This window comes from Plectrocnemia conspersa, unplaced genomic scaffold, assembly GCF_051122295.1.
Source record: "Plectrocnemia conspersa isolate PC_06_02 unplaced genomic scaffold, ASM5112229v1 ptg000005l, whole genome shotgun sequence".
NCBI classification, from domain to species: domain Eukaryota; kingdom Metazoa; phylum Arthropoda; class Insecta; order Trichoptera; family Polycentropodidae; genus Plectrocnemia; species Plectrocnemia conspersa.
The window spans coordinates 34,233,835-34,250,314 of record NW_028277169.1 but is presented as its reverse complement, the minus strand read 5'-3'; the positions used below and the strand labels follow the sequence as shown (position 1 = coordinate 34,250,314).

Genomic DNA, 16,480 nt, shown 5'->3' with positions numbered 1-16,480 from the left:
CATTCATATTTTTTGTACGATTCTATTATTAATTCAATTGTTGTTTTATATAAATTGTAATAAAATAATATAAATTTTCAGTTCGACACATTATTGTATATATACATACAATGCACATATATGCATAATACAATAGTGAAATAAAACACATAAAGAACAAATCTAATTGAATTTTGCTACAAAAAATTCCATTGGAAATAAATCCAGATTTATTTCCGAGCGCACTAACGAAGTTTTACTCTTCATGTTACCGGGAATTTTCCATATAATCCTAACATCGTATTATTCAGTTTCAACTGTTGATTTAATATGAGATAATTTTAATAGATATTATTATTGATTGTTAAGAAAATGTATCAACGTAAAACAATATTAAAGCGTTAAAGCTAACAAGGCTTCGAGAGAAACTTTTGTTGCGCCTTTTTACTACCCTTACTAATTCAATTTGCTTTGAAATATTCGTCGAAAATTGCGCTCTATATCTGTCTAAGGATATTACTGTATAAATCGTGGCTGTGGTCACAGGGGATGGCGAAATGCAAGCACGAGTGCACTTGAAATGCTAAAGGAGTTCCTGAAATTCCGGGATGATTTAAATTCACACAATTTACGCTGAAACAAGCACAAATTGAGTTTGTGTTATTTATTTATTAAGCTATTTTTTATTTACGATCGAAAAGGAAAAATATGGAAATTTGAATTATCATTATTTTTTATTCCAGTTTCGTCACTTTTTTATGTAATATGAGTATTATTTTTTGATGTACTACAATGTGTATAGCTGTGCTTGACCGCGACTTTTAATAACTCTCTAAATAAAAATCGCATCTGACGCGTGTATTTGACGCGCATATTGTTCGATATACTTAAGGGGTGATCAGCCATAAAGACTAAGTGGCCATAAATAATCATATAATTGAGTCCTTTTTATGCGTTTGAAAGGGGTGAATATGTATTGTTCAAGTATGACTATGCTCACTGAATTATTGTTTAAAAAATATAATTTATAATAAATTTATAGTAAATTAATGTTTAAAAAATATAATTTATCCAAAGATATGATTTAACTAGTGCTTTTGTAATTAACAGTTTTTTTAATTTGCCCTAAAATAATAAGAAGTTAGTAAATGGTAACTCAATTATTATTTTTTAGTACAAATCTGACCATCGTGACTTGTATCATAATTACAAAAAAAAACATTTGAAAAAAAATTCAAAAAAATGTGGCGCACACAAAAATATTATTCTAATTAAAACTAAGGCAGTTATAGTGTTAAAAATCATTACATTCCAAACCTAGTTATGTCATAAACAATAAAGTTTTATTAAAAGTTATTTTAAATTTGTAAGATTCATATGCAATTTACAACAATCTCATAAGAAAAGTTCAGCATAATTCCACTTTGTAAAACAATCTTTGAAAAAGTATGTAGAATGAGAAGCCATATTGATCAACATATTTTGTATCATATAAAAAGTAATTGCAAACTATATTATAAAACTATGGCCAATAACAATGCGCCTTTATAGAGAATACTATGTTTGGTCAGATTCTATAAAAAAAAACACAATAAGACGCACGTCTAAATATATGTATGTAAATAAATATATGTACCACATGTATTGTAAGGTTCTCAATTATTTATAGTTTTTAACCACTTGGATTAAGTATTCAATAAATTATTTAACCAATTAGTGCAAAAATCAATTCATAGCTCATTTAATCAAAAAAGAATTATTTAAATTATTTATTAATTACTTTTATAGTCGCTAAACTTTTTGAATGTTATAAAATATGCAGAGAACGATGCTGTACGAATTACTGATTAGTCAGGAAGTCAAAGAGAAAATGAGTTTAAATCAGGGACGCCATATCTGATTTTTCAAATCACCAGGATTAAGATCAGCTGCGATTAAAATAATTTATTATACATTTTGAATACATAATTTTATCGATTTTTTTTATATATATAATAGGTAATAATGTTTGGAACGAATTTGATACATAATACATAAAGATCGGATCTGTATTGGCGTATATTTTGTGTAAATTTGCATGTAAATTAAATAGCTAGACATACATAATTATTGATCTGATTAAAATAAAATATTTGCGTCTTGAAACAACAAATACAAAAACGTAACAAGAACTTTACAATAATTTGCGACGCACACCTGTTTTTGAGATAAGCGTTAAACAATAATAAAAGATGCGCTTTTTCAACATTTTGCTTCGTTCAACAAACGAATTCTGCGAATTTCGGTCATGGTAGATACCACCGATAAACATTATATTTACAAATATTATACTAAGGTGTTTTAATTGATATGAGTATTAAAAACGATAGACAATAATGAAGCCACATGATTTATAGAAGATAGGTCGTCTTATTACAACGCCAAAATATCGTTGCTTCTCAATTATGTAATGTTTAAGAATAGTGACATTTATTTATCAACAAAATAGCGTAGTCCGAAAGCATGCGATTGTTATATGTGAAAATATTTGGGAAGTGAGATCTACATACTTTGACACCGCACATAATATTGTCGAGCATAAACTAAGAATTCAAGATGAAATAACTAAGAATTGAAGAAAATGCTGCGCTATATAACAAGTAATATACGCTTAATATTGAAGAGCTTCTGCGTAGAGGCGAAGAAAGTTTATGAAATATTAAATAAAGCATTCCAATGAGTTATTGAGCTTTTATGATCTCCCGTTTCAAGAATAAGCCTTTAAGGGTATATTATGGTATCAATTTTTTTTATGGTATAATATTATGAAATATATACAGATATATTAATATTATGAAATATATACTGCCTTGAAAATAAAAATAATTAAAAATAAATAAATACCAGATTGAAATCATCTATATTAAATATACAAAAAGGTGGAACAGCAATGGTTAAAAGTGCAATATCTTGTCTGGTAAAAAAACAGAGGTATCTCTATTCTCTACATGACTTTATGCGCCTGAAACATAGATCATAAAAGCAGTATATATGAGAAGATTAGTTGCATTAAAAAGAAAAGCTGGAGGAGCATTATTCACGAGGTGAGAACGCGTCAGGATAGTCACGATCCTTAGCATTGAGGGTGCGGCTTAAAGAATAATATATTATGGAGATATTTGTTTGATATTTGTATAATTTGAATATGTTATAAATTAATTTGAAGACTCGAAATTAAATTCTACTTTGAATAAAATATATTTCATACCCAAAAATTAAAATATCTACGAATTACTGAGTTCCATTCGCATTATTAAATTTTTCGCATGGGCAAATGAACGAGAGCAATATTGACACTGAGCTCCCATCCACCCGATAAAACTTGAAAGCGGTTATTAAATTATTTCGCTTAATACGATTTTAACGAGACCCAGGTAGATGGGTACATACACCGTAATAGGTTTCGTTTCTACCAGACGAAGCAACAATGCCTTTCTCTCCGCTACACGCGGTATAATATCATAGACGTATACATACATAGTCTAGAATAAAGTCTAAAGAAGAAACTATTTGTTCAGCAGAAACGTATGTACATATTCTCAGGATTTTCCTTAAAATTCCCGAGGTGGGTCTATCTACCTTTCCTCTGAGGCACTTCTGGGTCGTTGAGCTCCTTTCGATTCGAAACGATCTAGACAAATATGCATTATATACTATAAAGTATGTATAACATTTCGTCGCAAAGATCGCTACGTCAAAAAGGGTTCGATTGATTATGTTTAATATTCTCTGGAGTCTGTCGTTGGGTTTATTCCACGTACCTGTTGGATTTCCTGGGAATTACTCGTTATATGCGGAAGATACGAAGACAGACCGATGTAAATGTAAAGATAATCGAATTCCGCTTGAATTACTTTCTTATTAAAATGCTAGCTTTCAGATAAGTATCAGTAAATATTAGCACATTTATAATGTTAAAAAAGCTTGCTATAAAAAAATCTATATTTTTATTCATTTTATGTATTGCTCATCAGTATCGAAAAAATGTAAATAATATATTACAGTAGCGTGCAAACAAAACGTTTCTCGATAACGAAAAAATATTTATTTATTAAAATTAAGATCATCATTAACACACAGGTTTACCTTAAGGTTAAAAATAATAATCAATAAACACTTCTGTGCATTTATAAAGATTTGAATCACAGCGCTCCCAAAAATAAAAGCACAGAAAAAAATAATGTAAAGTATTCGTGTTCCTTTAAGTATAAACACTGCATAAATTTACGCAGTACTTTTTTGATTCGCTAAGAATGCATATAATATAGCCAGATTTTAGTATGCTGCGGACCAGGGCATCATAAAGAGTGCTTAAAAGCAAAGTAGCGCAAATTTCTCAAGATAAAATCAAGCATCTTTATCAATTTACTGTGAGTAGTGAGTGCAATACCAGTAATACCGGTATTGGGGCAAAAATCAACCTTTGGTACTACTGGTATTACAAAATAAAATACAGGTATTACAAAAAAAATGTTTTCTTAAATCCATACATTTATCTGCATGTCTCTGAACTACAAAACTCACGATTTTTATATTGCTTGAAAGCAGAAGCAGAGAATAAAATAATGCTCATTGTGAGGAATCAACCTAAATAGTGTATAGGCGTAGGATATTAATAGCAAAATTGATAATGCAGTTTATACTTATGTGCTATAATATTCACATAAACACTTATAGCTTAAATTTAATTTATGTTACTTCTAATATGAGTAGAAATATATAAGTATACGATAAATATATCCTTCAAAATAAAAATTATTGCAATATTCTGGAATAAATATTTTATGTGTATTAATTAAAATAAGATTATATAAATAAATCATATCTCAATCATTATATAAAAAAAAAGTCGTACTTTAACCTAGCCCAGACCAAGCGGGGGACTCGAAGCCCCCTAAGTCGCTATTTTTCGTTGTAACTTTTTAATTACTAATGTTAATAAGTTCATATTATATGTAATCCTGTATTAAATCATTACACATATGTTCTGATAATTTTTAGTAGATTTCATACATAAATAAGGATTAAAAACAAACATTTGTGATGAAATACATTGTTTTGATATTTTTGCGTGCATTCGTAACATAACAAGAAGAGCAGTTGGGATAAAATATTTTGTTTCGCTCACACTTACGGTTATAAATGCATAAAATGTGTATTTCATCCATTAGGTGCGAGCGAGATATACATATATCGCTCTGGAATGCGCACGATTTCCGGTGTCGCACGAAGAAACGGATGACGAAACTGCGCTTCTCAATTCGCGTGGTATTTAGTTGACGGCAAATTTACTTTTTTCATCGTGTTTTTGTGATTTCATCGTTTTATATATTAGTGTTATAATTAATAATGAAATTTACATAATTACATAATATTTAGGTATGTAAGAAGTTTTATTGTCATCATTATTTTTATTACATAGTGTTTTTTTAGTGTAACATGTAAAAACAATAATAATAATAATGAATCAAAGGCAATAAAAAAATTTTAATTAAACATTTCCGATTAAATCTATTGTTTTGGTCTTTTTGCGTGCATTCATAACATAACAGAAAAAGCAGTTGGGATAAAATATTTTTGTTTCGCCCACACTTTCGGTTATAAATGCATAAAATGTGTATTTCATCTATTGGGTGCGAGCGAGATATACATATTGCTCTGGAATGTTTATGATTTCCGGTGTCGCCAAGGACCTAACGGATCTCTTGCAATTTTTGAGACAGTGTTTATTCAATACGCGCGGTGTTTATGTTATATACTTTGATTTTGAATCTATGAATTCCTATAATTATATAATTCAATAAGATTGCGACACAATTTCAACGATGCAACGTAATTAGTTCATCGACCTAAAATCGTGATATACGAACGTTTGTTTATGTTAAAGCAATTAGAGCAAACAAGGGGTCTATTCGGTATCATTCGTTTGAACGAAACCATAAATCGATGGGACACTTGAAACTGGAAACAGTACTAGACTTGTTCTCTTTGTCACAGAGATGATGCGTCACATGTAGTCACAGGGTCGATCGAAGGGACAAATCGATGGTGTACATGTTACCTTATGGAATGTGTCATAAGGAAATGCGTCACGTGTGCAATGTATATAAATATGGGAATCAAATAAAGAGAAGACACTTGATATTGATCTCGGAGAGAGAGAATATTGATGATAATATGTAAAGCCCTGCACATAAATTTATAAATGAAAAAATAAATATGTAGTAAGTAAATATATTATTTTTAATACAATAGTTTGAGAAACAGTAGCACTTGTCGCAACATCGGGTAGTAGTGGGGATAGCGGACACTGTTCTGCCCGCCCACAGTGATGAAAATGACATGCTTCGATGATGACGCTTCTTAGTGTAATTTTATTTTACGTAAAAAAACGATAAAATGTTATAAAATATAATAATTCCATGATATTAATATATGTAATGATTGTTCAAATGCATATACTTGATTTTATGCTATTATTTCTTGTCGAAAAGGTCTAAAAATTAGTATGAAGATCGGGGGTCTTTCCGTACCCACGTTGGGAGCGTACGTTTTTTTCGTACACTCGGTCCGGTAAAGGTTAAACAAACTGTGGCGATCACATGCAGATGCCCACGGTTGAAAGGGTCTTATTCTCAAAACTCACGTTAATTTACTGTGATCAAAATGATCATCCATCAACAAAGAAACAAGACAATAGCGTGAAGGATAAGATTACACACAAAAGCCCTCGTTACGACCAGAAAATCACACACATAACACGAGTTTTGTTCTTATTGTAAATATTCTGTCATTGAAAGAATATTTATTTGTTGCAAAACGGTCAAAATGCACAAGATTACCGTTGCAGTATACGACCTTGGACAATGACCATCAAGAAAATGTCGCTTTCTATAAGCGTATATCTACATCGTTGTTCTAAGAAACGAGTACATATATTGGCTGGATGATTGTAATTGGTAAGCAAGCTTTGTAGCCCTGGATACTTAAGCCTGGACTCTTATGAGGAGAGGGCAGTCACGCTTGTGACTGCATAGCCACTCTAAGAGACCAGCAGACGTCCGCCACCGAAAAAAATGTTTTGATCGATAAACAGATAAAAGAACGGCAATTTTGAGTGCTATTTGTTCTAAATATAATGAATATTTTAATCCATTCTGGTTTATAACACGTACCATGTGACTTAATCATATTTTTTAGAGAGAGAAATTTTATTATGTGATGAATTGGATTTTTATCAATAATCTCATTAAAAATGTATATAACAATGGCTTAATTTATAAAACCGACAATACCGTTTAAAATTAGAGAAACTCAAACCTAACTGTTTTAATTATTATTGACTTAGCTAATCTCGATGATTTGGAGCAGTAGCATATTGTTTGTTATTATCTAATAAATATCTAGTTAAACTATATGTAGAAATTAGTCAAATAAGCAACGTTGTATTTAAATAAAATGTATATTCTAATTAGCAAACATATTAAATATGTTTTTTTACAAGTGCTTTGAAACTGTTAATTGATACCGTTTGTATAGTGTCAAGACTTAAGCATAAGATTTTAGCAATCTTTGCAAATAATTCCTTCATTATAATTATGGGTTACTCCCACATTAACATTTTAAATATATAGATATAATAAAAAACATATGCTAGCAAAAAACATTTCATAAGAAAATAATTTGCATTATAGTAGATATCTAAAATTAGCATGTGTTTTTTTTTATATAAACCAAGTTATATTCTCACATATACATGTATGTAAATATTTGTTATTATTATATATAATGCTTATCTTATCTGTGATATATTATTTTTGGAATTATTTTATATATTACACTGCTTTTGATATCTGATAGCATACATATATAGGCATATAAAAAAAATGTTTACTCACCATTTTTGATCTTGCAATTGACCAGAAGGTCTGACATGAGGTCCTTATTTTTCTGCAAGCAAAGGAAAAATAAATAATTCAATATATGCTCACATATAATATATAAAATAAATAATAATAAATTGGGATGGAGTGAATTAATTTTTCGGAACTCAATTTCGCGTTGCTGAAATTCTCCGCCACTGGCACCGACCTCAATTTGCATACTTTTCGTCATAAATATGAATTTCGCCCCCCTTTTATTTTTCTCCTACGAACCCGACATCAAAGTTGAATTTCGCACCACGCGCGTGTATGCGCACATATATTAAAAGTACGTGTAGTTTAAGGTAAGATCTAGAGAGAAAAATATATGTACACATATCGAATAAATAAAGAAAAATAAAATGCGCACGCGAAGCTTTGATGTTAGTAATTTTTTACATATTCAAAAGATTTGTTCGACGTAATCTTTGAAGGGTATTTGTAAAGAGGGTTTGTAACGGCGCATATCCAAGTTTATGACCTCAGAAACCCTTACTTCAAACGCGTTAAATTCATCGCCGAATGGCGTATGTAAATAACATAGTATCAAATGTATACCATAAATAAACGATTCCAAAATTATTTTTAGCGTTAATCTATTTAACATCTAAGGGATCGTTTGAATAAATTACGCAGCGGTTATTTTTACTTTTATTGAGAATACCTCTTAGTAAAAATTTACATCAAAATATTGTAAACTCAAACAAATTCTTCATATTGGTCACTATAATCATAACGTTTTGTGTCTATTAGTGTGTTTTAAAATACAGTATGTTACCAATAACTAAATATAAATTTACAGAGCATCTTGTATCTATCTACAAACGTTTGAGGCTCAAATCAAAAATATAAATCTTGCATTTAGAGCCCGCATTAATTATTCAGTAAGGCAATCAACCCTGATTGCGCACCAGACACGAAATTTAGACACAGGTTAACGAGCAATAAGAACGGAACTAGGTCAAGTTTCAAACTGAATTAAGTCATAAACGAAGAAGGCCGCCTATCCTTTTGATCCTTTCGCTGATAGGTTCAGGCATAGTTTCAACAATCTGGAAATAGATTTCATCGTGCACTAAATTATTATTCGCTGTAGAGCAAGAATTATTAAATAAGTTTCTACGTTCGGACGTAGAAGTAGGGTTTCTATTAAACTATATATTATTTTTAATTTTATATTATATTTTATAATGGTGTGGTATTGGTCGCTTAGTACTCGCAAATTACTAAGACATATTTTTTTGTGCCATAAATATGTATATGATATTAGATATATATATTATGTTCCGTGATTAACGTAATAAAATTGAGATTGGCGATTTAATATAACTTCTTTAAGAACCAGATCTGACCATTAAATTAAAAGCCGCTTCTTCCCTAGACTAGCGTAAGCTTAACTCAAAGCGAGTTTTAGATCGATTTATTGTGTGTTGTCAAGTCAAAAGCAAAGTGAAGACTTTCGAACAAGGGCTTATAAACATATAAACGACCAGGTAAATAAAATTAAATCAACAACCCTCTTCTCTTCGACACATTAACCAATATTTTATTCCTTATTAGATATTCTTGCTATTTTAACAGGTGTATGTGTTCTGGTTGCGTAAATCCTGCAACAACGGAATTTTTGTAAATATCTGTCGCTCATAGTACAGTAAATTTATTTAATTTAATTTTTTGAGGTGTTTGGAGTAACATCTGATAATCATTAAATATGCGAACATACAGACGTTATTTATGCTATTTACAATAGCGTTTAATAATTGACACATAGTATACCAACCATTTTTTAAGCCCTTCAGCCCCATGTTGCGGTTTACGCAACTCATAAGAGACGTCTAAAAAATAAAAAAATAGATATATTGCATATTTTTTTTACACGATTCCTTTTAACCACATCGCTAAAACACCCTTTCATTGGCACATATAATAAACACATTATGTTTATAACTATTATATTTAAACTGAGATTGTTAAAGTCAATTGCAATGTGATGCTCATCAACTCTTGTCACACAATGTAGATTAAAAAGATTGGAACATGCTACAAAAATTTATATCTATATATTAAACAATATATTTTTAATGGTCATAATTTTTTAAATAATCCAAATATATGTTGCTTTTACATTATATTTTATTTTAAAAAAAATGTCATATTTTAAAATTTTTCCAAATACTCATGATTTTTGCCACAAAGATAAGATATATCATTTAAGATATGCATTATAAGGTCCTATTTCAGAGATAACTTAAATAATTGACTAAATTAATAATAATTTCTCAAAACTTTTGTTTTTTAAAGTACTAAAAAAATGTAATAGTATTGTTATTCATAAGCACTCAAAAAACTGTTCATAAAATTAAATCGGCAGATCTAAAAACAATCAAAAAAGCTTTTAGCAAGATTTAAGGGCATGAGGCTATTGAATTATAAGCACGGGTGACAAAAACGAAGTTTTAGAGTCTTAGACAAAAAAAAATGAGCTTCCGTGTTAAAATTGGACACCGCCGGGAGAATTTTTTTTTGCAGATTAAGTCAAAGTACGCGTCATGAATCAGAAAGGATTCCATAGTCGATTGCTTAAAATCTGAGTAGCCAATGAAAATCTGTCTGAAAAAACTACATAGCGTCCACCCTTATGTATTTGGCCGTCCCATCGAATGGGGCAAAAAATAAAATTTTCTATGGATACAATCATATGTATCAATACAGGAGTGCGTGTAACCAATAATTGCTTCCTCACATTATTTTTCCATACATAAGACTTTTACTGTCAATATTTAAATTAATGTTTGAACATCCACTTCGGAGTTCAAGTACTTAAAACTTGTACTCAAAGTACTTTTTGCGACTTTTAAGCAAGATACTAACGCAAAGATAGTTTTTGTGTTTAAGGCTCTGAAATTTGTTACGTATTTGCGTGGGATTCCTTTGTAAAAAGCATTTTTTTCTATCATGATAGTTTAGATACTTTAAAGTATTATGCATTGCACGTGAGTAAAAAAGAGCACTGTCTGATGCTGGCGAGCTTTTTAAAATCGTGCGTGATTACGTTTCCGAAAATATTATTACACTTGAGCGGTCTCAAATAACAATTTTTCTTAAGAAAACAAAAAACAAAGGTCAAGACAGCATTTTTGAGTGTAAACATATCTATATACACATGGATTTTTTTTCTATCTGTGTCTAGACTATTGTATTTTTTAAATTAATTTCACGTTTCTTTTATACGGCAATAAGATTAATTATGAAGCTTATGTGTAAATCGTATTTTTATCAAATAATACCTTGAAAAGTAAAAAAATATAATACACGCTAAAAAAAACTAATAACAAATTTTATATTAACTTCTGAATTAACTTATAATTTATTTCTAAAAAACTTAGCAAAATATTGTTTAAAACATGTTTTTCGAATAATTATACAAAATAATAAATTTACTATAACAAAAAATATTCTATAAAGCATGTTAAATTTTTTTAATAATTAATTTATAAATCAATTCAGATAATTTTGTTAAAAAAAATTAAAAATGAATAGTGTTTGATATTTAAACAAGCAGCGAAAATTGATATGATTTTTCCACAATGAACTGATGACAATATTTTAAATAAAAAAACAATTATACAATGAAAAAGGATTGTTCTGTTTTAAAGACATTTTATATCATTAAAATATCATTGTTTTAAATATAAAATATGGTTGTTCTCTTACTTTTAAGTGGTAGTATTTACATTGTATAGAAGCAATTTCACAAAATGTTTTAATCACGTTAGAATAATATTAGTCATTAATTTACCTTAAGGTTTAAACATGTAAACAATTTTTTAAATTATATTTCCGGAATGTTTCCTCATTACTCAAAACTTTTATTTGCACCTTAATAAGCACTTTGAATTTTTAAAATGCAACACTTCCAAAGAATCACAGCGAGAGAGAGAGAAAGAGAATTAAATTCTCCCTCGGGCGAAAGAGTGACAATTTTAGAGACTTATTATTACATTGTGTAAACCTCTCAAAGAGACAATTTTCTTAGACGTAAAAGATACACCGAGAGCTACTACTCTTTATAGTCGCCATTAGCAACAATCGTAATGAGAATCCTTTCGTTCGGCAATTAATTTTGACTAACATTTTACCAGACGAAATTCACCGTTAACGAACGGTTAAATTTTAATCGACCTTAACCGAAAACGGATTATCGATGTCTGTCTACGCTAACTGAGCCTTTAATGTTATTAACAATTATGTCGATGTTCATATGGATTTCGTTCAATGATAATGGAAATACGTTTACAAATTTCATTATAGACCGTATTTTAGAATTTAACTCTCTGAATATTATGCTTAGTTATTCCGACGCAAATAGTTACGTCTTAAATGTGTGGTTACATATTTAGATAATATAAAGCGATATATGCTTTAAATATATTGCTTTTTTATACTTTGAATAAACATTTTTTTTTTAATACCGACTCGAAAATGTTTACTTGTGATAGTATATATGAAAATACCCATTTCACGTGTCCTATCGTTCGTGTATAACACATTTCATATTTGTTTTACACAAACACACATGACATTTAATATATTCTGTACATCTAAAAAAATAACTTATCTTATAGAAAAAAAACAAGATCTGCGATATAATACAAATCAACGAAATTCGTTGTTTTCTAAATATATTATGTATTCAAAGAAGGTATTATTTATAAGTGATAAATAATTAAATTCCAACATTTTAAATCAAATTCTATATTTATAAGAACTGCTTGAAAATAATATTGTTGTGTTTTATAAATCTATTTTTTAAATTAATTTAAAAAAAATCTGTTAATTTGCGCTATATTATTAACATAATAAATTACTTTATATAGACTTGAAACTATACATTAAACGTATTGATTTAAAATAAATATAAAAATATGAATAATAAAAATAACTTAGAAATATGAGTAATTTATGAAATTTCGGCAATGTAATTAATCAATTAGTAATATATTTTTTTTGCATATTTATTAAAATTGTCAAATAATTTTCGTAAGATAATTAGAATTCTTCAATGGATGTTTTATTTTTTTTATACTCGAATTAGAGTCTCATATTATTTCGTTTTAAGTCATTTAAGTAAAGTAGCTTGCAGTCTAGTCTATAGAAAATAAAATTAAATGTCAAAGGCGATTAGGGCGTTTCTCCACTCACACCCCTAATTACGCCTCATTCTCAGTATATAAAGCGCCTATTTGCAGCGCATTAGCGTCAGATTTTAATCCTGAGCTTTCATCATATGCTTTTTTATTCAATTTCATAGACGAGAGCAAATCGATTAGAGACGCAAAGAAGCTTTCAATACTATCTAACAGAAGCTAGGCGTTCGGTTCGGTGGCTCTTCAAGGCAGACGTATAATGCTATAAATTACCTCACAGAATCATATGCTTGGACGAACACGATAAAAGCTCAGTCTATTGAGGAATCATTTTCAGTTCAGAATTTAGCACTATAAATGCGTTGGTTTTTTCTTCAAAGATTTGGTGTCGAAATCCGAAAGGTTCGACGGCGCGCTGTACCGTTAACGTGACGGGAACATTTGTTTGAGTCGTATTTTTGCCCTCACTACCCTCTTTTATATTTTCTCAACCCTTGGATAATATATCCAACAGCTGTTCGTGTGTAGAATAAGACGAACGGATGGCAATAAATCACGTTTTTTTCGGAAAACAATGCCCTTGGTAAATACAAGCGTCAAGCATTATAGCCAAGTAGAAAATACGAATGTTTCTCCTACGATTCTCATTAAGATAGCAAAGAAAATATATAAAATAATTATTAATTTGCTATTATTTAGAAAAATATATTATAAATTACTTTATATAGATACAATTAAAATTACGATAAAACACAGTTCCATTATTATGTAAATAGGCAGTAGTAGTGTATTTTAATTAACTTTCATGAGTTTACACAATAGTTCATTTAAATTCGCAACAAACAAAGCTACGCTAAGCATCGATTGATACTAAAAATCTGCTTCTCTCTCCACGTCAATTCTGATCATACTAAATTTATAATCCAGATTTCTACTCGACCTGAAGAGACGAATAGATAAGATAACATCACGCATTTATAGTAATTATTTAAACTGTATTTTGTTTCAATTCCTTATTATGCTTTAATTACTTTTTTAATAGGTATAATTTTAAAAATTATTCTATAAAGAGATTCTTCACTAAATCACCATAATGAAATATCATCAAATACTCAATACTCAAAGCTAAAATTCGCTAAACATATCGCGAAACATGGCTTTAAAAAAAATTATGCTATTGCGACCCTAAAATGTATTTACCGGAAAAACACATTAACAGTAAAATATTCATTTTTACTATATAATAAGTAAATTAAACCGATAATAAAATTCGATTGCTCGGTGTGGAGTAACACTGGCATTTAAAAAATTCTAAACTACAAGTTATTTTACCCTTTTAATAATGCGGTATGTGTATCCTGCTGTGAAATTATTGTTAAGGTCATTAAAACGACAATTTAAACTTTTAAAAAGGAACTAGCAACGCCTTTTGACAAAAGGTCTAACTGACAATAAGATAATACTTATTACCATAATTATCGAAGATTTTACTGCTATTTTAGCATCCACTCGTTAACCGCTCAAATAACGCAAGATATATATTTTAAAGTTTAATAATCTAAATATTTTATTTTACTTTGTAAAATTTTGATTTTTGTATTTTATGTTTTTTTTTCTTATTACTAGTCTTAATATATATTTTTAATTATTTTTGTATACTATAAAATAGTTGTATACAAAAATTTTTAGCTGTGGTTTCATTAAACAAAATTACTATATCTTCCTTAAAAATAAATTGTTTGTATTATTATATTTTAAAATTAATCGTAAAATATGTATTAAAACATATTTTTTATTATTTTTATAAAATATTAATAAAATAAAAACAATTTATTATTCTAAATGAAATAAAATAATTATATTGTTGAATTTGTATTTTTTTAGTATAATATTTTAATTTCAAATTATAATATCACAGCAGAAATGCTATTTATTTATTGAGATGAGCTTTTTATATATAATAATATATAGATACATAATAATCGTTTTATTATAAGTTGCAGTGAATAAGCAATTACTGAATATAAATATCCATTTTAAAGTAAAAATTAAACACTTTTTATAAGTGCACAGAATAAACATAATTTTATAGTGTAATTATGTTTTAGGTTGATAAACTATTTTTAGGGTTACATCGCTTGGTTTATCCATATTTATAACAATTTTTTGACACAAAGATTTAGATTTACTCATAATAAATATATAGTTTTTTCATTATTAAAATAATGGTAATATTTTTTACATAAATAATAATATGTCACAAAATTATTCACATAAAATTAAAAAAAAAAAAGCTAACAATACATAAATCACTGTAGCAAAAATGTTTAATCACAGAAAATTAGTGCATATCTTAAATTTCACCAAACAGCATTTTTTTACTTTTTTATATTTAAAATTATCTTAATTTTAATGTAGAAAATAAAAATAGGAATAAATAAATTAATATTCTACATATCAAATCTAACTAGTATTTAATTTAAACATATATTAACTACTACAGTGTGTAATTTTATATTTACATTTATTCGTAGCAAACAGTACGGTGTAATTAAACTAATAATATACCAAAATTAGAATAGGATGTCTTAAATAATTAGTGTATTTTTTATTATCTAGACGATAAATCACACAAAGGTTTAAACATACACTGAGATACTTTGGCTCTTCACTATACCATAATTATATACAAAATTCATTCTAATCTAGTTAGTAAGATTAAATAATAAATAGCATTACATATTTAATATAAAAATATTTTTAATTAAATCATCCGTATGTAAAAGTGTAATAAAGAAATTGACAGTTTGTGTTATTAAATAAATATATACTTAATTTCTCATTACATTAATATACATTCAAACAGTTTTATCAAAAAATGTATATATTAATTTTTCGGAGATGTTTCGTCTTGGATAAAGAGACGATTAAAGTCAAGGTTAACATTCAAGTTAGTAATGGTCATAATCTAAAGATACATAGTCTTGGAATTACAATTTAGCGTTAATGTAGTGGAAATTGTCAGTTTTAGCTAAAGAACGGTTCCAACACAACGTGTTGCTTTTCGTGGAAAATGCTCAAAGTGGAAAAGTCTCAATGCAAAGGAAAACAAAGAGGGATAGTTTTGTTCTGCTTAGTCAGTCGTTAGTTTTTATGATAATGGCTCTGAAAACACACTGGTATTTTTTCAGGCTCTCGACTAAGGCAAATATACAAAAAGCACATTAGGGATATTGAGTTTCTGTCGCCAACACTTGCAAAAGCTCAACTTCGAAATTAACGTTATATGGCAGGGAATTTTCAATATAAAATTATATTAGTTTTCAGTAAAGCATATTTAAATATATTTTCACCGGTAGATAAAATTTCTACAAGCGAAAAACACTTAATTCT

At 28.4% G+C, this 16,480-nt stretch overlaps 1 protein-coding gene across 2 annotated transcripts in view; it reads right to left on the bottom strand.

Moving 5' to 3' along the window:
• Epac (Exchange protein directly activated by cAMP) overlaps window positions 1–16,480 on the bottom strand; it is a 244,133-nt gene that overhangs the window by 34,417 nt on the left and 193,236 nt on the right. For both annotated transcript variants that reach the window (XM_088185580.1, XM_088185581.1), the window contains one exon: window positions 7,917–7,968. In XM_088185580.1, coding sequence (XP_088041706.1) covers window positions 7,917–7,968 — 52 coding nt within the window. The remainder of the gene's footprint in view (window positions 1–7,916; window positions 7,969–16,480) is intronic.